The 21,323-nt window shown below is 44.7% G+C and overlaps 1 protein-coding gene across 1 annotated transcript; it reads right to left on the reverse strand.

Annotated features, from left to right (window-relative positions):
• Positions 1-1,305: 1,305 nt before the first annotated feature.
• On the reverse strand, positions 1,306-5,379 carry TMEM252 (transmembrane protein 252). The gene is made up of 2 exons (XM_021694364.1): positions 5,102-5,379; positions 1,306-1,543 (listed from the first exon to the last, which is right to left on the reverse strand). The coding sequence occupies exons 1-2, from the start codon at positions 5,377-5,379 to the stop codon at positions 1,306-1,308; spliced, it is 516 nt and encodes a 171-aa protein (XP_021550039.1).
• Between the last annotated feature and the right edge of the window lie 15,944 nt (positions 5,380-21,323).

Raw genomic sequence — 21,323 nt, forward strand, 5'->3', positions numbered from 1 at the left:
ATGCCTCAAAGTCTCAGTTTATGCATCTGTAAAATGGGACTAACCATTGCACTTATTTCTGAAGGGTATAATGAGGGCTAAACAAAAAGCACAAAAAAGTTCCCAGCACAGAACCCGTCATATAAAAGACATTCCATAATTGTTAGATAACAATCCTAGCATAAATTCCTCACTTGATTGAGGAAGAAACTGAGGCCCAGACAGATGAAGATTCTTGTCCAAGCTCTAAAGCCTCAGGCTGCCTCTCTTCCCACTGTCCTGCCACCCAACATGTCCTCGTGTGTTAAAACATGTAATAAAATATAATAAAGCTGAGGACGAATCAGTGGGTTTTTTAAAATAAATGTCCCAAGCCTAAAAATGCATATGGGTCTGTATCTTGAGACCCCAAAGAATTTTCTGTTAAGGATCAAAGTAGTACAATATAGTCTCTTTTCTTTCAGATTCTAGAGATTTGCAGGGGGGATTTGTTGAAATACACACGGATATTTTAATGCCTTTGAAGATTTATGTCAAAATCTATATTAATACAACTTATGGCTAGTACAGTTTTCCCCTCTGAATTCTGTGTCTTATGGATTTTTAAGTATTCTGTCTGTCCCACTTGAGTCTCCCGAGAAACCTTGTCATCTCTGCTGTACAACCATCCCGTTTTTAAGATATTCATTGAAAATTTTGTTTGAGCCATTTTGAAAGGAAATATTATAGTTGTTTTCCACGTAGAAGTAAAATACACATAATTAAAATTAAGTAATATGAAGTAACATTCATGGCTTCCAAGAGCACATCTCCCACAATGCGAATTACAGTGTCACTCTGGTAATATGGTAAATGGGGAGAACTGTGACACCAGCCAACAAAACCCACAAATTAAACCACAATGACCCTTCGTTTCCAGCCTGCTTTCCTTCTGCGATTGTTGGGTGATGTAGCGCCTGAAGGCGCCTGGCTGCCCCACGAGCAGCACCTATTCCTTCCCCCCTGGCGCTGAGGTGATGGGAGGGGGTTGAGTGAGAGCCAAAAGCCTCTTGGAGCAGAGCTCCAAAAGTGGTCCCAAAGCCCACCTGGGCTGGGGCTAGTGCGAATCCTTTGAAATGTTGCCGGCTGCTGACCACACCCTTCCAGAGCCCTTTCAGGCCAAGCACATCGGTCGAACTGCATGGCTGTCATCCCCAGCATCTCCTCGGTGAGCACCCCTGGGGGTCCCAGAAGACACTTTCCCTCCCATAGTCCAGTGGCCACGTTTATTATCAGCAGCTGTAGCCCATGAAGGTGCATCCTGAGCACGAGGGAGTGTCCCCTGCTTCAGCATCCCTGGCTCTGCCTCTCAACATCCTGCAATGGTGTGGCTGCCGGCACCTCGCCTGCTACAGACTCCTCGTAGGAAGGTGGGGCCTCGGGGTGGGCATCTGTTGCATCCTCAAATTCAAGGCCCATCTCTGTGTACAGAGGTGGAGGAACATCCAAGGCGTCTCCCTCTGCAGGACAAGGTTGCTTCTCGGCATCAAGACTCTCTTCATATGCAGGAGGGTAGAAATCTGGCCTGGGGATCAAAATGCCACAAACATACATGTGTTATTTAAGTGGTTAACGCCAAAGAGGCATATGCCTGCCTCTCTCAAATCACACTGTGTGAAGTGAAACTGTTAAGAAACATTGATTTTGAAACAGATGTACTTCTTCCCTGGCATCACCAGTTTTAAAAAAATGTGCCGCTCTTCCAGCAAAACCCTCCTTATCAGCCATCAGATGTGTGCCTCTATAGTCCTGTTTTTCCCAGTGGGTTATTCCAAGCTATTCCCTCTCTCTCCCTCATGGGAACCAGGGACTCTCAGTGTGAGATCGTCACCAGGGGGAGGGATGCGGGGGGGCCTCAGCTGCTCAACTTCCCTACACCCAGTTAGTCCATCCATGACCTTGTCCCCATTCACACACACCACATTCGTGCTCACTGTCTCAAATCCTCCTAGCCAACAAAATAATGGACGAAAACCAATGTATAAACTTGTCAAATCACTGTTAAACACCTGAACCCAGTGTAACATTGTGTGTCAGCTACAGTCTAATAAAACTTTTTAAAAACCCAGCTCTTTGCTGTCTTCTCAACTGTATCCGTTGCTTCTCTTTCTTCTCACTCTTTCAAGTCTCAGCGACTAGTTTCCAAAAATACATACTCGTTTCTCAAACCATTTCAACCAACAACTTCATGTAGATTTCACTGGCCCCCCTTTCCATGCCAAAAGGTCAATGGCAAAAGGAGCCATTCACGCCAAAGGTGATGTAGTCATTGGTCATCTTGCCCAGTGCTGCTAATTGCCAAATCATTCTGGCTTCTCCACCATGAATGGGACTGGGGGTGGTGTGAGGTGAGGAAGAGTGAAGGCGAGCTTGATTGAGTTGTGTATTTATAGAGCGAATCCCTCAGTGCCCACGGGGAGTGTTTATGGTGCGTAACCACAACAGAACAGAGCCCACCACTTGTAGCCACAGCTCCATTCCAAATATTACCAGGCGCAAAGCCAGATAGCTGAAGGAGCGGTCTACTGTACGGCATAAATCTCAGCCTTCACTCAGAATAGCCAAGGCAGTGTCACGGGGCACACGTGTAAAGACATTGAAGACAGAAAGGTGAGCTGTTTCCCTGGAGTGATTTGAAAGGCTCCAGGATGACTGCCACCTGCCCCCAAATCCCATCCGGCTCTTCCAGTCCCATCTGCCCCTCCCCCACCATTTCGCATTCCCAGTGCCCTGAGGTCCACCATTGCACACTCATTTGCTCTGATACCTCAATATGGGTCCCCATTTTGAATGCATATGCTTCTGAGAAATGCAACTTTTTCTTGACTGACTTCCTGGCCATCCTGGGTAAGCTGGGCATCTATTAGATGCAGTAGGAAGAGACAGTTCAGTGGGGTGTCACGATAGCCATATCATGGATCCCTTTGAAATAACTTGGCATGGTGTGATGTTAGTAAATTTAAGCTGCCTCCTGTAGGCAATCAGGTACTCTTCTTTTTGAAAAGATTTTATTTATTTATTTGACAGAGAGCACAAGCAGGGGGAGCGGCAGGCAGAGGGAAAGGGAGAAGCAGACTCCCCGCTGAGCAAGGAGCCTGACAGAGGGGTCAATCCCAGGACCCTGGGATCATGACCTGAGCCAAAGGCAGATGCTTAACTGACTGAACGACCCAGGTGTCCCTGCAATCAGTTACTCTTATCAGGAATTCACACTCTGGAGGCAACCATCTAACATTTGTACAGGAAAAAAAAAAATCACTCAAGAAGCACCATCCGTGATCACTTTAGTTATTTTAATCTTTTATCAAACCCAGAGACCTTGCCAGTTAGTATAATAAACATTGGAAATGGGGTTTGGTTATTGTAATTAGTATCTTGTTAATTAGCATAATAATGTCACAAATCAACCGTCATGGGTAAAATTATTTATGTTCAAGATACATGGAGTAGCTAAGATATTTTAGATGAAGAGGGCAGAAGAATTTATGGAGTCTTACAGCCTGTGTCTTGAGGATGATGCCTGAGGTTTTATCCCTAAATGGTCCTGTGTTCAGCCAAGAATTAGGAGGGTTTGGTTGTCTGATACTGACCATAAGGTGAACTGAATTTTGTTTTATTGTAGTGAAATATATATAACATTAGATTTACCACTGTGTACAGATCAGTGTACAGATCAGTGGCATTCTGTACCTTATCCCTCTCCAGAACTTTTCCATCATCCCAAATTGAAACTCTGTACTCAGTAAACAATGAGTCCCCATTCCCTCCTCCCTGCTGACCCCAATAACCACTGTTCGCTTTCTGGCTATGAATTAATTTCACTGCTCTAGATATCTCATGTAAGTGGAATCGTACAGTATTTGTCTTTTTGTGAATAGTTCCTTTTACTTAGTATAATATCTTCAGGGTTCATCCATGCTCTAGCATGTGTCAGAACGTCCTTCCTTTTTGTGGCCGGATAATATTCCATTGAATGGATAGACCACGCTTTGTTTATCCATTCGTCCACTGGCGGACAAACGGGTTGTCTCCACCTTTTGGCTATCATGAGGAATACTGCTATGAACCCTGGTGTACACCTATCTGTTCAAGTTCCCACTTTTAATTCTTTTGTCTACATACCCAGAAGTAGAATTGCTGGATCAAATGGTAATTCTGTATTTAACCTCCATGCCATTTTCCATAAAATGATTGCTCCATTTTACATTCCCACCAGCAGTGCACAAGGTTTTGGACTTTTTTTTTTTAAGATTTTATTTATTTATTTCAGACAGAGAGAGAGCCAGAGAGAGCACAAGCGGTGGGGGGAAGGAGGGTGGCAGAGGGAGAAGCAGACTCCCAGCTGATCAGGGAGCCCGATGCAGGGCTCAATTCCATGACCCCGAGATCATGACCAAAGGCAGACGCTTAGCCAACTGAGCCACCTGGTCTCCCCTAGGTTTCGGATTTTTGTATATTCTTGCTAACACTTGTTGTTTTCTGTTTTTATAAGTAAGAGCCATCATAGTGGGTATGAGGTGGTAAGGTTAACTGAATTACCACTGGAATGTTAACTGCCTTGCCTTGAATAAATCTGTCATGCAAGGTGTGATCAGAACACCTAGAAAGACAGTAAGCTGGGACCTTACTGAGTTCATGAAGAGGTTGCAGGACTCATTCAGTGCCTGTTTGTTCATACAATGCCATTTGTATGGCAGAATTTGGTCTGGAACTTCCTTTCCTTATAACCTGGTAGCTGGATTATGGGCAATAACTCACCACAACCTGCCTCTAGGACAGCTTCCATGATACAAAAAAAGAACCTAAGAGTTGGGCCCCTTCTATTGGCTTAGGTAGGTTTCCAATGTGGGGAGAAGTGGTTTTTCAGATCTAAATACCCTCTACTTCATGGTTTTCCCCAGAGGCAACACCATTCTTCCTAAGGACTAAGCCCAGAGTAATTTCCCAACAGGAAAACTTCAGTTCGAGACATACAGCCCTGCAGGACATGGGTATTTCTCCACAGTGGGATTAAGTTCATTCTGCTTTTCCAGAATCCGGCCCCATTGTAGCCTTCCTCATCCTCTGGCCTCCCCGTACATACCTGTCGACTGTGGCCAGGGGAAGTGCCCCATGAGAAAGTTGTCTTCTGAGCACATGGGAGAACACCCCTTTGCTTTCCCTTGCCTGGTGGTAGGTGCTCCAGAACATTCCACTCAGAAGGATCACAAACCCCAGTGGCAGAAGCATATAGGCCAGGATCAGGTTCCCTCGACAGTTGAATATCCATTCTGAAGAAATGAAGAAGGCCCCCAGGCAGATCATCAGGAAGCCCATCAGGAGGGCAAGGGCACAGAGAACGAGACTAGTTCTGTTCTGCATCCCTGCTCCTTTGGAACTCTTCCACTCCCCTGCTTCCTCGCTCAGAGAGAATGCTGTCATTAGCCAGCTCGAAGCTTTATATGCTCTGGGACCAACTGGCCTTTGGACAATTAAGTGAAGCAGGCACTTAGAGGCTATTCATTAACCATTGGAAGTTACCGTAATATCCTTGGAGGATTAACCTAAAAACACAGCATTGTGTAATGCAGGAAGGAGTGGCTTCTCATTGCGGGCTTGCTCTTCTGAGCTGGGTGGGACCCTTAGCCAACCCCAGTTATGTGAGGGAAGGTCTCTCATCCTTTGATTAAAAGGGCACTCATCTCTTAATCCCCATGGTGGGTAATTCCCCACTAATGCTAGAGAAATCAGTGTTTCTTTATGAACTAGCTATCTTCTTTGTGGTTTGGCAAGGGATCCTTTCCTGATTTCTTCTTTCTCTGTACGAAAGACATTTTTAAAGCTCCTAACAAGTTCATCTTGTCTCTCTCAATGGAACTCTATTGCCTTCACCCTATGTTATTGGAAAAATTCCAAGAGAAAAGCCCATGGGGTGAACTCTCTGATTCCTTCTCTGTTGAAAAGGAAACGAGCATCCACAGGAGGAGGAAAGAGAATTCTGTAGAGAAGGACTGTAATAGAGTTTCGGGAATTTGGGGTGGGGATTTCTGGGATGGTTGCAAAAGACGATGATCTGGGGGCGCCTGTGTGGCTCAGTTGGTTAAGCATCTGCCTAGGGCTCAAGTCATGATCCTAGGGTCCTGGGATGGAACCCTGTGTTGGGCTCTGTTTTTAGGAGGGAGTCTGTTTCTCCCTCTGCCCCTTCCCCCAGCTCGTGCTTGCTCATGCTTGCTCATGCTCTCTCTCTCTCAAATAAATAAATAAAAATCTTAAAAAAAAAAAAAAGCGATAATCTAGTGACTTCTCTGATCCTGGTTTTGTATCTTTTCCATTGTTGGGCCCAGATGTTGAGATCCTAGAGTCATTTCTGGTTAACACATAGGTGTTCGATAAAAATTTTTGCTTATTGCTCAACTGCCGGCAACCATTCTTGGCTTACCTTTCCTGCTCTCACGAAAAGCACAGGTATTTAATGAAAGAGCGTTCCCTAAAATGTGTAGCATGTTTCCACCTCCAAGCAAAGCAAATCAACACATATGTGAGAAACACCACTTTTCAATCCCCACCCTCCCTCACACACACCTTAGAGTTGCATGAGGCACGCTAGCATATTAAAAGCTCTGACAAGTCCTACAAACCTTTCCCCCTCAGAAAACACATCTGAAGTGAAATTTGTTTTGGTAGCTGCCGCTAAAAAAATGTTCCCTGTCCTCTTCCCTGCACCATCTGCTTCTCTGCAGCATTGCCTCAAAAAAATCTTTACAGAACCACCTTCTGTTTCCTGTCTGGAATTTGTTTCCTTCATCTTGACTGTCTTTGGTTATAGACACCCTATTCCAGATCTGGTTCATGCCCTGATTCCTTCCCTTTTTTTATGTGATGTTCTGGCATGTCCCTGCCAAAATTCTCCTGCCCACAGGGACTCTGGGTCACTTTTGTGCAGAGAGATTATCTTCAGTCCCTCTTTGCCACTCCTCTACCCCACTACTCCACTGCTACTATTCCATTTACTTTCCTGATGGAAAAAGAAATTCTTTGTGTGGTGCCCTGGTGGTGCCATGTACACCCTTTAACCGTATCCCCACCATCTCTTTAACTCTACCTTCATGTTATGGGCTAAGAGAGAGAGAGACACTGGATCAAAAATGATATGAGGCACTTCCCTATTTCGCCTCCTAACCTCTACCTTTATTAGCTTCAATACTTACGCTGATCTACTTTCATCTAGTCTTGATATTATCCTTGCAATCTGAAAACAACCCTTTCTCCCTCCTTTTCCAATTGGTCTTGAGATTTTCAGATTTCTAAGATGGCCCCTGATGATCCCTGCCTTCTGGTATCTGTGTCCCCTGGAATGTGGGCTGGACATACTGAGAGTAGGCTAGATATAGTGACTTGATTCTAACCAATAGAATATGATGGGATGTCACTTCTGTGATTAGGTTGCAAAAGATTGTAACTTTGTCTCACTAGCAGACCCTTCCTATTGTCCTCATGGCTCATACCCTTTGAAGAAGGAAGCTGTCATATTAGAGAGGCCCATACGACAAGGAACTAAGGGCAACTTCTGGCCAACAGTCAGTGAAGAACTGAGGACCTTAGTCCATCAGCTCTTGAGGAACCGCTTCCTGCCAACTATCATGGGATCTTGAAATCAAATCCTTGCCCAGTTGAGCCTTGAGATGACTATACCCTAAGCGATAGCTTGCTTGAGAGACCTCGAAGTCAAAGACCCAGCTATGTCATGCCCAGATTCCTGTCCCACAGAAATTGTGAGATGATGGGTGTGTGTTGTTTTAAGTTGCTATGTTTTGTGGCAATTTGTTAGGCAGCAATAGATAACCCAAACAGCTCCTTGGGACTTGGAAACCAAAGGGGACAATTGGGGTTAAGCGTTTGCGTAGTATCTGGCATATAGAACTCGTCCAGTGAAGGTCAGCTATAGTCATGCTCACCATTATTGTTATTGTCATTAATGCTGTAATTCCAAAGAGCTGAGAAAGACCCAGGATTTCCAACTGAAAGATCTGCACTAGGAGTTGGGTCCCAAGAGCAGGTAAGTGGAGGTAAGGAGTAAGGAGGGTAGCACTCTTGATGAGGACTGCCCACCCATAGGGTGGGGCTTCTTTGTTTTAAACCAAAACTGGAAGATGAACCAGACTGGGCATTATGATAGGTCGAGCCTAGTTCTTGTGATCACACAAGTATTTGAGCAAGTATCTCTGTTCTTTCCCTCCTCCAGTTCCAGTGAAGGATAACCAGTGCCCTACAGTTTGTCAGATGGGTTCTCCCCCTCCAGTACCCTTTATGGAGGTCATTACCTGTCATTCCAGAGCAGTGCTTTTTTTTTTTAATCGGTGGTGGTTTTTTGTTTGTTTTGGTGAGAAATTGGGTAGGAAAGAGCAAGATCCAGGAGCTAGCAGGAGGATGAAAAGACTTAGTTACTTTATATAAAATAAAGAGCAAGATCCTGGGCTCAGAATAGTTGAGGAGCTTATCTGGGATGAGGTGGGGCATCAAGGAGAAAGTACAGGAGGATCTGTAGTTTATGAAGAAAGTAGATGAGAAAGGGGAAAAAATCAATATGGAAATATGAAATATGGCTGGAAATTACGTGTCTCCATGATGGTTGAGACATCCTTGTGAAAGATTAATGTTGAAGTTACGTTTGCCTGTTTGTGTTATTATTATTAAATATATAAATTATTAAATAATTATATATATTTTTACTCTGACTCTGCCTCAGTCCTGAAGCACATGCATTACTGCTCTCTGAGCATGATTCCCCTTTGATGCCTCAAAAGTGGTGATAGTGACATAGCACAAACATTGAGGGAAAGTACCCTGGTCTTCATCAGTCTGAAAGGGGCAGAACCCCAAGCAGAAGGCCAGTTGTAATGACAGAAGAGAAAAGCAGGCCACATCCTCAGGGTTGGGGAAAAGTGAAAAGAATTCAGTAAAGAGCCGGTCCCACACCAAAACATCACCTTAAAGAGTCAGTTTCAGGACACCTTTGAGCCTTTGGCTGGGCGTCCTTATGTTCTGCCTTACCTTCTAGGTCTACCTCGACCCCCAGGCCAATGTTCCTGTTCTTGTCCACCTCACCACTCCCAGGGCTGAGTGTGAGAATGAGGGGCCAATAACAGTGACTTCGTTTAAAGGTGGAGAAACTGAGAAAGAGGTTCCTTTTTTTTTTTAATTTTTTATTGTTAATCACCATACATTACATCATTAGTTTTAGATGTAGTGTTCCATGATTCATTGTTTGTGCATAACACCCAGTGCTCCATGCAGAATGTGCCCTCTTTAATAACCATCACCAGGCTAACCCATCCTCCCAACGCCCCTCCCCTCCAGAACCCTCAGTTTGTTTTTCAGAATCCATCATCTCTCATGGTTTGTCTCCCCCTCTGATTTCCCCCCCTTCATTCTTCCCCCCCTTTTTTTTTCTTAACATATATTGCATTATTTGTTTCAGAGGTACGGATCTGAGATTCAACGGTCTTGCACAATTCACAGCGCTTACCAGAGCACATACCCTCCCCAGTGTCTATCAACCAGTCACCCCATCCCTCCCACCCCACCCCCCACTCCAGCAACCCTCAGTTTGTTTCCTGTGATTAAGAATTCCTCATATCAGTGAGGTCATACGATACATGTCTTTCTCTGTTTGACATATTTCGCTCAGCATAATACCCTCCAGTTGCATCCACATCTTTGCAAATGGCAAGATCTCATTCCTTTTGATGGCTGCATAATATTCCATTGTATATATATACCACATCTTCTTTATCCATTCATCTGTCGATGGACATCTTGGCTCTTTCCACAGTTTGGCTATTGTGCACATTGCTGCTATAAACATCGGGGTGCACCTACCCCTTCGGATCCCTACATTTGTATCTTTGGGGTAAATACCCAGTAGTGCAATTGTTGGATTGTATGGTAGCTCTATTTTCAACTTTTTGAGGAACCTCCATACTGTTTTCCAGAGTGGCTGCACCAGCTTGCATTCCCACCAACAGTGTAGGAGGGTTCCCCGAGAAAGAGGTTTCTGAGTCACCTAAGTTCATACAGACAGCTCAGGACTGATAGGAAAAAGAATGTCCTGGAAAAGTATGGACAGAGGCCCACCTTCGATAGAGAAATATTCTGGGACCCAGTAGAAGCCAAGCCATAGTCCTGCTGTCCCAATGCCCCATCAAGAGATCCATCTAGGAAATGTCTTGCTTTTAAACCAGTTTATTTATTCATTATTATAATTCTTAAAAATTCACCAATCAGCAAAAGTGCCTGACTTGGCAATAGGCAGTAATATGTTATTTGGTTGACAGCCAAACTGTCTTGAAACATAATCACTCTTTCAACACTGTTCCTTTGAGCATGACTGACCCATGAGTGCTTCTGGACATTGAGTGCAGCTGAGTTCCAAGCACTGTTTTGCCTGAAACCTCCTCCTTCTTTCAGACGGCCCTGTGTAATGCATAAATGCCTTGGAGGTTCTAACTGCACTCCAGCCTTTGTTCACTGGACACATGGGCCAGTGTCCTTCTCTTGAAAACAGAAAAATCGTATTGCTTTGGATGAGAAGCCAGTGGGGACTTTGGAAGGAAGCTAATGGTGTGTAGAAGCTGTTGCATAGGAGGGATCAAGAGCTGAGGGAGAGAGGCCAGATTCCAGAAGGTTACTTTGGTTTAGGAAGTGAGGCCTTGTGGGAGGTGGGGAAGGTGAGCATGTGCGTAACCAACCATGTCACCCTGGTCTGCTTTCATGGTGGTGATTACTGAGTGATTTCTGGATTAGCCTTTCACACGTGTGGGTTCACTGAGCACTGGTCACTTCCTTCTCCTTGTTTTCTTTGCTTTTGAACCTTTTCCCCCACCTCTCTTTTTCTCCCCACTCACTCAGGAAGATTTACATGAAGGCATTTTTAGGTTGGCAGAGAATAAACAGCTTCTCAGAAAATGTGTGGCACCATGCGGTAAAGTGATATTAGACCAGCACATGAGGTTCATACTCACTGTGAAATGAACCTAGTGAGTCCCTAGGAAAGAGAACACCAAGCAAGGCCAGGACTGGTGAGGGCTGTGAGGTACTCACTTAAAGTACAAAATTTATGGGGTGCCAAAACACTTAGTAATCAAGATAAATCATATTTCTGAACAATGTTTTTAAAAAATCAAATTGGCAAACCATGGCTCATGAGCTGGCCACCTGTTTCTGCAAGTGAAGTTTCAGTGAGGAAATTGAGTCATGTCTATGGACCAAGCAAGAAGACAAATTCCGTTCTAGAAAGAGTTCAGCTTCCAACTTAATCCACAGATCAGCCAGAAAAGATTTAATTTCTTTGCAGATCTGTGGAAAACTGAAAAGAGACCATAGCCACTTTGGATCAGAGCAGAAGCTTAAGGCAGGGCAGAATTGGATGACCTGCTTTTCCACCACTTGGCGTGATGGTCAATGACTTGTAAATATGATATGGGTTCTGGGTTCCACCTCATGAAATTTTCTTTAATATTGAACTTCTCTTGCAAACAATGACAACCCAGCAGCAATGAGCATCCTCAGATTATTGTCTCTATCTACCATCCCACCAAAAAACCCAAACATCTTCGTAGAAGTGGCTGGTTCTAGGGCTCGGGCAGAAGACCCAGGAGATGTAATGTTGAACAGGAAAGCAAGGAAGTAAATGAGCACTCCAGAAGTTATGCCTAAGAGGTGTAGGAGCCACCTTGAAGGGGTCTCTGCTAGCTCAGGGTTTCTGATCCTCTGCACTATTCACATTTTGAGCCAAATAATCCTGTGCAGTAGGGACTCTCCTGTGCATGTGCAGTGTTTAATAGCAACCCTGGCCTCTGTCTACCCACTAGATACCTAGTCATGGAAATCAATAATGTCTACAGGCATTGCTAAATGTCTCCTAGGGATCAAAATGGCCCTCGGTTGAGGAACACTGCACCAGCCCAAGATGAGACGATCTGAGCACCGAAATTTCAGAAACTGAAATAAATGGAAACAAATAAAATACACAGACATCCACAAGTTCATTATATCTCTTCAGTACTAAACAACAGTCATCTCTGATTTTTTTTTTTGTCATGTCCTTCTATCTATTCCCTTTGTTCCCTCCTTTATCAACTCTTTAGATGGATGTGGGAGCTTTTGGAAATTTCTTTATCTCTGCACTGCCTTCTGGAAGAGCCCCTTAGCCAAATGTTCCAGCTCATTAGTTTAATATTCATCTGTGCCCATTTGGTTATTCAGCTCAGTTTATAAGGAATGATGATTATATTTTTCATAATCTAGAAGCCTGAGTGTTTCTTTCACATGGCTGCTTCTCTATTTTATGGCTGCAGTAATCATCCCAGCGAATGAAAGCTCTCATGATAGGAGCCAACTTTAAGGGTGTGTTGAGTAGAATCTTGCAGGTGTGCAGGTAGATGATTTTGGTTTGGGAGGTTTCTCTGCCCAGCATGTGAGATCTGGGAACCTCTCATATCAGAAGCATCTCATGCTCTCTTTTTCTTGTCACTTCTTCCCACTGTGATTCCTACTGTTGTATGTGTAGAGTTATCAAGTTCTGCTCTACTTCTCTGTCCAGAGTCAGCCCTTCTGATAGGACAGGCCCAGGTTCAATGTCTAAAGCAGTAATGAGGCTTTAACATGGAAGCAAACACCACTGTTTACAGACGTTCGGCATATGAGGGACATGGGCAGATCATGACAGGCCCAGGAGTTCGTAATGCAATCTTTTAATTTATTGACCAGATAATGATTGACAGGGCCCCTCCCTACACTGTACTGGTTAACCCTGAGCTTGAAGTTCCTCTAGTTAGTGTACAAATAGCTCTTACCTTTGTAGTATCCTTTTTATGACTTTTTTAAAGCTTTTATTGCTTTGTCCATTCAATTCTCTTTGTTGTGTTTTCCAAGAAATTGTCAAATTTTCTGATCTTCGATTGTAAGTTTTCTTGTTTGGCATTCCAGTGGAATTCAGGGAGGGAGGAAAAGTAGACAGGTGTGCTCAGTCTGCCAATCTGATCCCAAGTTTTTCTGAGTGTATAAGGACGTGAGTGGATATTATTTACAAAATTAGGATCAGGCTATCTATGTAATTTTGTATTTTACTATTTTCAGTAGAACAACATATGTTCTTGGAAACATTCTTTTTCATGATTGCACATTTTTGTTTTGTTTTTTAAAGACTTGATTTATTTAAAGAGAGAGCACGTGTGTGTGAGTGGGGGGAGAGGCAGAGAAAGAAGGAAGAGAGAATCTCAAGCACACTCCGCGTTGAGTGTGGAGCCTGACGCAGGGCTCGATTCCACAACCCGGAGATCATGACCTGAGCCAAAATCAAGCGTTGGGTGCTTAACCGACTGAGCCACCCAGGCACCCCGTCATGATTGCATGTTTTGAATGAGTCTTCATAGTTCATCAGGCTGGACTATAATTACTAATTTTCTTTATTTCTTCAGCACTGAATAATAAGGTCGTTAAGGACAGAGAAAAATGTCATCCTAAAGACTAACTGAGATATCTACCATGTAGTAGCTCTATTAGTGCTCCTAACTCAATCTGATTTTTTTGTCTTTCAGTTGAATAGGTCAGAACCAAAGCAGAGACTTGGGATAGGAGATGAAGGGAGACACAGGAAAGAAGGTTAGTTTGGAAGCAGAGAAGACTAATAGAGGCATTCTTGTCTTCTGACTTGATTTCCCCCTGTCCTACTTTTTGGTGCTAGTGCACAAGTGGATCCTAGTTGGGAAATATGGATGTTCAGCTTTTCCTTCCTATTATCAAAGCCCTAGAAATAAGAACCTATTTTTGGAATACAGTGTTTCTTTCAGCACGTATCAAAATATGTATAAAGTATTTCGGAGGGGATGTGTTTCTACATTACAGGTTAACAAGTCTAAAGATGATGTGCATCTCTCCAAGTTGCTATTTACTGTCCCAGAAGGATGAGTCATTCTCTGTTTACACTGAGGGACTGAAGTTATGTCTGTTCGCAGCCAGGAGTGTAATCAAGTTGTGAAAATGCCATGACAGTAACTGTAAGTTCTCAGGGGATTGTGACATGCAGAGTATTAGAAACCTTTATTTAAGTGTATTGGGATGAAGAGTTCAGTACACTTGAGCGAGTGTTGGAAATCAAGACAAAAGGCAAAAGACAACACTGTGTTCACAGAAAAGATTTATCATCGACCCAGGATAATTTTTCAAATTTTATAAATATAACTGAGATTGTCACAAGCAGATGAGTCCCCTTTTCTATCCACAAAAACTGAAAAACAAATCCAGGGTCTTATTTCTCTCTCTTTTTTTCAATATATCTATTTAATGTGAGTCACCAGTGTCTAGTACAGACTAGAAAAATGAATAATTCACTAAAAACAGTCCTATTTTTCAATGAGAAACTGAGATTTAATTATAAATTACTATCTCAACACATACAGTAGCCTCCCACACTTTTCCAAAAAAATCAATAAGGGCCCAAATTTGTTTATTTCTTGAAAGACGAGTGAAAGAAGGATGGAGGGACATCTTGTCCCTGGTCCATAGGAAGGGAATAACTTGGTTTAAATTGAAATATGTATAGTTTCTCACATTTCTCACTTTTCACGTGGCTGGATGTGAAAAACATATCTAAAACAATTGTAATTGTAATGTGTTGAGTTCCACCATGTGCCAGGTACCATTCATTTATTATCTTTAATTCTCACAACAACATTGCAAGATAAATATAAGCTCCCACTGGGATTGGAGGAGGCTGATTCTGCGGAGGACCAGCAGCCAAGGTCATTTAGAGCCAGTCTGCAAACCGACAGCTAGCTGGCTCCATATCCTATCTATATCCTATCTATATCCTATCTTCATCTTACCTTACGATGCCTCTCTTGACAACTGACTTTAAGGCTGGCAATTTTACTTGGTTAGGTTACAATTGATAAAATTATGAACTGCTCTTTCTAATGGATTTTTTAAAAAATTATAGACGCGGTATTTATTGATCACCTACCATTTATAAGTGTATCACTCAGCATGGGCTAGGCTTTGCTTCATAGCAAACAACCGTAGATGTCAGTGAGTTTAAATAATGAAAATTTATTTCTTGTTCACTCAACATGTCCATCATGGGTCAGCTGGGGCTCTGCTATAAGTTGACATTATCCCAGCAGAGGGAGGAGCTCTTCTCCAAAACATGCACAGTCACAACGGCCAAGAGAAAAGACAACGCTGAAGGGTCTTGCATTGGTCATTAGAATTTTGGCCCAAGGGGTCACACACTGCTTTACATACAACTCAGTGGTGACAATGGACTACCTGTCTCTAACCAACCATAGGGGTCCAAGAAGGGCAAACCTGCTAGGCCCAGAAGACTCTAATAGTCAGAAATAGTTGGTGAGCAGCACGAACTGTATCAACAGGTATGCAGCTAGGTGCTGGGAGGAACACAAAGAATAAGACATGGTCTTTGCTCTTAGAAAGCTTACTGTTGAGACAGGAAAAAAAAAAGCTACCTTGATGCAAAGAAGAGTAAGTGCCAAACTAGTAGAAGCATTGTGTGAGAGGAATATAGAGGAAAGAGTTCGTTTTTAATTGATTTAATTCCCTTGTTAATTTTAAGTGGCAAGAAGCCTTTGCAGGGAAGAATACAGATGAGCCTTAAAAGCTTGAAGGGTTTCAAAACATCGAAGGATATTTTAGGGAGAAAGCTATTCCAACTAAGGGAACTGCGTGAAAGGGGTTGGCATGTTCAAGCAAAGATGGGTATAGTGGTGGGAAAGGAGAGGCAGGTGGGTAAGATGAGCAGTGAAATCAAGGACAGAAAAAGCCACTTGGAGGCAGATCGGGGAAGTGTCTGCGCCACATAAGGAAACTGTGCCTTTATACTGAGGTTGCTGTATTTAATCAGAACTATCTCAGAGACTCTGAGATGAATCGGTGTTGTCTCAAATGAATTGCCATCTTGACATATTCACCATTCTTAGAAGGGTACGTTCTCATGCCACTTAGAGTAAAATAATAACACTGTCAGAGCAGAGCGCCTGGTATGTAACAGGTGGTCAATAAAGTTGGAGGAATGAATGAGGAGGAAGCAATTTGAGAAAGGCCTTATGCATTAATCCTTTGACAGTCAAATTCTGAGTATCCCACCAATTTTTTTTAAGTAGGCTCCACACCCAGCGTGGAGCCCATTGTGGGGCTTGAACTCACGACCCTGAGATCAAGACCTGAGCTGAGATCAAGAGTTGGAAGCTCAACCTACGGAACCACACAGGTGCCCCAACACCTATTTTTTTTTTTAACAAAGAATGAAAATTCCTGAAGAGAGCTGTTCGTTTTAAGCCTCAGTAAAGAGTCATCCAATTCTATATGCTTAATGCCTTCTCTGTCTTCCTTTCTTCACCTAAGGTACGTCGATTCTTTTAACATTTCCTTTTAGGTTCAATGCTCCAATTCTTTAACTAAATTTGTCTTTTCTCTGCAATTTTTTCTAGGCCCTCTGTGTGTCTCAGGATCTCAGAGCCTCCAATTCTGGACAAAGTCACTAAATGAGAGCTTGCCCCAACCCTTCAGATCTGCTGGGACCTCGGGGAGAGGGTTACCCCCACTGCTTGTAGGTAGGAGTTCTCATCTCGAGTCTACAATCCTATAGACTCAGTAAAAGGAACTATAGTAGGAAACAAACAAAATTTAAAAAACAAACAGAACCCACCAATCCTGCCTAGGGCTGTTCAAGAATATAGAACTTTCCAGCAGCCAAGGGACGTTGTCAGCCCTGGGCTAGGATTTTACACCTTATGGGAACAGAACAGGGTGACCTGAAGGAATAATATTGATGGCTTGAGTTGGTCACAGCCGGGAGCTCACTGTGTTTATCCTAAAACACTGCTCTGCTTCCTTATGCAGAAAATAAAAAGAGGATCTGTTGGGTCAATTAAGCAAAACCTTGCAAAGCATGTGTCTGGGATTTGTGGCCTAAGAACAAGTGGTAGAAGGAATGAACAGACAGCAGGACAACAGGATGCAATCTGGTAGACACTGTGAGTCCTACTGCTGTCTCAGCCGGTGCTTCTCAAACTGCCGGTCCATGCGAGTCACCTGAGAATCTCGAGAACGTGGATATTCGGATTCAGCGGGTCTGGGGTGGGGCTTGCAATTCCGAAGCTCTAAAAGCTCCCAGGTGATGCCAATGTTGCTGGTCCCTCCTGAACCACACTTGAACTAGCAAGCAGTCTGGGTAACTGCTTCACCTAGCTTCTTCCTTGGTAGAGCCCTAAAGGTCAGGTGTTTACCCACGCTGTGTTCAGGGAGCGTAATCCCTCTGCAGCCTCACGGGATGAGCGTGAATTTGTTAATCAGCCTCAGCCCATCATGGTTATTGTACCCCCTAAGCCAGTGATTGGCTTGGGGCGAGTCATGTGAACCATCCTGGTCAACGAGATAAAAGGGAAGCCTGGGGTGGGGGAGAAGAGGAGGAAATGTTTCTTGCTCTGGTAAAGCGACCTAAGGTGGAAATTTGTCCCTTCCAGGCTCTGGAGGTTACTTGCTGAGGACGGGATTCTAGGAGCTGCTGTATTCATCTTAGAAGTCTAACGGGGGATTTCCCTGGCCCCTTCCACCTACCTCTTTGTTGGATCCTCTCTTTTTTCTGGACACCACCTACTCTAGTTGAGCCTTGAACAATAGAATCTGGCCAGGCTCTATTTTTGGATCCTCTTGTGTTCTCATCAGGCATTCTCCTAATGAGAATTTTCAAACTGTAGGGTAGCAGCTCACGGTCAGGTCATTAAATCAACCCAGAAGCCTCTGACCTGCACTGGGAGAAAGAACAGAGTATCACAGAACATCACACGAGGCAGAGGTAAGAATTAGGGTAATTTTTGTTCGTGTGATAGAAAATGTATTTCTTATTGTAGGTCTTCAGAAAGTTTGAGAGCCACAAGTCCTTGTGCTCTGATATATTGCTATGATTCTCAAATTTCTCTACCTCTGTTTCTATTTGTGTATCTTTACCAGTTCTAAACTTTTACCTTCCCCTGCCTACTCCACGTGTGCTCTCAGAAAGCTCAGCAGTCCACAGTCCCTATGGTCACCCACCACCCACTCCAAACCTCCTCCCCCTCCTTGCTTCTTGCATCAGGAAAGGGCACTACCATCCACCCCCCACCCAGCAAACTGAACCTTGGGAGTCATTCTTGGCCCTTCACACCCAAAATACTCTGTCTCCAAATTTTGTTTATTTCACTCCTATGTCTCTTTCAAAAGGTATCTTTCAAGTATGGTTCCTGCTTCCCCATTAGTGCTAGGGTTTTGATCCAAAACACTGTCCTCTCCCTACCTAACTCAACCTTTCCATAGCCTCTTAGCCCTTTCCACTTTCCAATCTGTTCTGATGCTGGAGCCAGAGGGACCTATTAACCATGTCACTTCTCTGATAATTGAAGGGTGAAGCTACCAATCAATAACCTGGTGGGTTAGGAACTCCCTAACTGGTCCCTGAGCCATCTCCCTTGCGTGGTCCTCCCGCTTCCCATCCAAGGCTGCCCTCAACCTTTCCTACGTACAGTATTGCCTCGTATTTGGGCCCCTGGAAATGCTTTTCCTTTCAGGAACTCTCTTCCATCATCTCTTAATGCATCAAACCTCCCTTATTTGTTGAAGTCTCAGAAAGCTGTTAACTCCTTAGGAGGTCCTTCTTTGGCTCCTGGATAAGAATAAGGTTCTTCCAGCATAAAGAGCAGCATAACTGGAATTGTTTACCTGTTCTCAGGTTCTAAGGTCTTTTTCTGCCTAAGACTATAAGCTTCATCAAGGCAAGGCCCGCATCTGCTTTTTCTCTTTGCCCTGGAACCACAGCACCAAACCCAGTAGCTGGTATAGGGCAATAGTTTCTTTTTTAAATAGATAAAAGAGGTGTTCGAGAAGACATTTCTTTGATTAATTATGAGGACCGCTTGTGATGTTCCAATTTTTTTTTTTTTTTTTTAAAGAACAACCGATTGCCAGTTGAAATATTCTGGGAGGTTTGGACCTGTTTAATATTCCAAATAAGGGCTGGCAGCCCCAGCCGAAGGTCCTGTCTCACAGAAGCATACATATTCATAGAGAGTCTGATTTTGGCCATGCATCTGACAGTAAGACCCTGGCTAATCAGATTCCTACAGTGGTTCACTCTCAAGTTGACCTATCTGGGTATTATTCAAAACTCACATTCAGAGATGTGACTTTGTGACACCTGAAATAGTGTGATTCTCTCTCGTTTACACTGCCATTTGTCTTTTTTCTGTCCCTTCTGCTCCCCTGTCAGTGCCAGGCCTGCTAACAAGTCAGGCCCCTGATTTCTGATAGCGAGGCTCTGCTTACTTTGTCATGCCCTCCAACCCAGGGTACCTCAGGATGTCCCCAGGGGATGCTACCCTAATCACCTTGGCCTTTCTTTGAAGTTGAGAATGAAAATGAGTTTCCTCCGGTTGCTCTTAAGTAATCTAGTTAAATATTACAGCGTGGTTGACCCCTGCCTCCCTACATCTCCCCTTGGACGTGATTCAGACTTGTGCTGACTGGCCTGCTGACCAGACAGACGTGGTCAAGCTGCAGAAGGGAGGTAGCAGGAAAAGAAAGGGACATACTTTAATTAAAAAAAAAAAAAAAAGCAATTGCACGTGCCCAAAAGCCTTGGGACAGGCCATGGCGGTTCCCGTACTGCATCCTGCAGACTCGACCGAGCCGGACCTCCCACAGGGCCCATCTCCTCTTGTGCTCCAACCAGTGCAGTAGCCAGACTATGGACTCCAGCCCGTGCAGGTGAGGAGGTGCATGGCCGATTCTCTTTCCTAACGAGCCTGTCAGGGTGTCAGGAAGGGGTGAAGTCTGGCGGCCCTTCACTCCCCACACCATGAGCTGAGACTCAGTCAGCATCTCCCAACACTTGAGGCCCCAGCCGGGCTCCACGGGGGGAAGCGTAGGTCACTGTGCTCCTGGTCCATGCAGCCCTCGGTGCTGCATGAGGCCGTGGGGAGGCCTGTGCTCCTGGAGCAAGTTCAAGTTGTCGTCAAATCAAGTCCCCAGCTGTGTTTCCCTTGCTCTGTCCATGTAAGCTTTGGGGAGACAGAAAGGCCTGAGGGGGCTGCTGTGTCCTCTCAGCTTCGGGGAATGATCCCTGCTGTGGTGCTTGGAGGGGGTGGGAGGGGTGGGGGCAAGCTCCAGGGAAGTCTTCTTGCTCTTTTTTTTTTTTTTTAAGATTTTATTTGTCAGGGGCGCCTGGGTGGCTCAGTCGTTAAGCGTCTGCCTTCGGCTCAGGTCATGATCCCGGGGTCCTGGGATCGAGCCCCGCAGCGGGCTCCCTGCTCAGCGGGAAGCCAGCTTCTCCCTCTCCCACTCCCCCTGCTTGTGTTCCCTCTCTCACTCTCTCTCTCTGTCAAATAAATATATAAAATCTTTAAAAAAAAAAATTTTATTTGTCAGAACGAGCGCACACAAGCGGGGGAGGGGGGTAGGGGGGTGGGGGGGTGGCAGGCAGAGGGAGAAGCAGGCTCCCCCTGAACAAGGAGCCCGATGCGGGGCTCGATCCCAGGACCCTGGGATCATGACCTGAGCCAAAGGCAGACGCTTAACAACTGAGCCACCCAGGCACCCTGGAAGTCCTTTTGCTCTTAATAACCACTTTGCTTCTGGGTACTATTTACTTTATTTCCACTTAATATTTCATACTCTCCCACTTACTCTCCCTCTCTTTGCTTGGTCCTTGCTCTTCGGCTCTCATTCCTCTCCTCCCTTGTTCTAGTCGAATGCTTTTTGGTGAAATAAAGTGTTTCTCTGTCTTCACATGCTTCCTGAATGAGGGCCGTGCTCTATATATCAAACCAGAGCAGCCTTGGCTTATTTACATCGGGGTCCCTGGGAACAGACACGGAGATGGAGAGCTGCACAGAGCAGGTTTCTAAGGAGTACCCTGGAAGGAAGTGCAGAAGGTGTCCTCAGGCAGGGGAGAAGCTGACCCACAAGGGGGCTGCCACCCAGAGGTCTCAGCCAAGACTGCAGGGAGCTCTGGAGCTGGATGGCCTTCCAGAGGTGTCCCACACAGAGGCCAGGGGCCAGGCTTCGGGAAGGGGATTATTCCCACATCAGGCAGATTGCTTCAGTGGAGGGGCTCCTGGGGGCTGGGAGCTGCAGCGAGCTGCCCATAAGTGGCTTTCCCAGCAGCTGCAGGGGGGTGCCCCAGCTCTGCCTCAGGGGCTACCCCTGTGTCTGCTACAAGGCTCCATCTGGTCTTCAGACACACGTCCTGGTTTTTCCCCACAAAAGCTGGGGGGGAC

The sequence above is a fragment of the Neomonachus schauinslandi genome, chromosome 13 (genome assembly GCF_002201575.2).
Source record: "Neomonachus schauinslandi chromosome 13, ASM220157v2, whole genome shotgun sequence".
Classification (NCBI taxonomy): domain Eukaryota; kingdom Metazoa; phylum Chordata; class Mammalia; order Carnivora; family Phocidae; genus Neomonachus; species Neomonachus schauinslandi.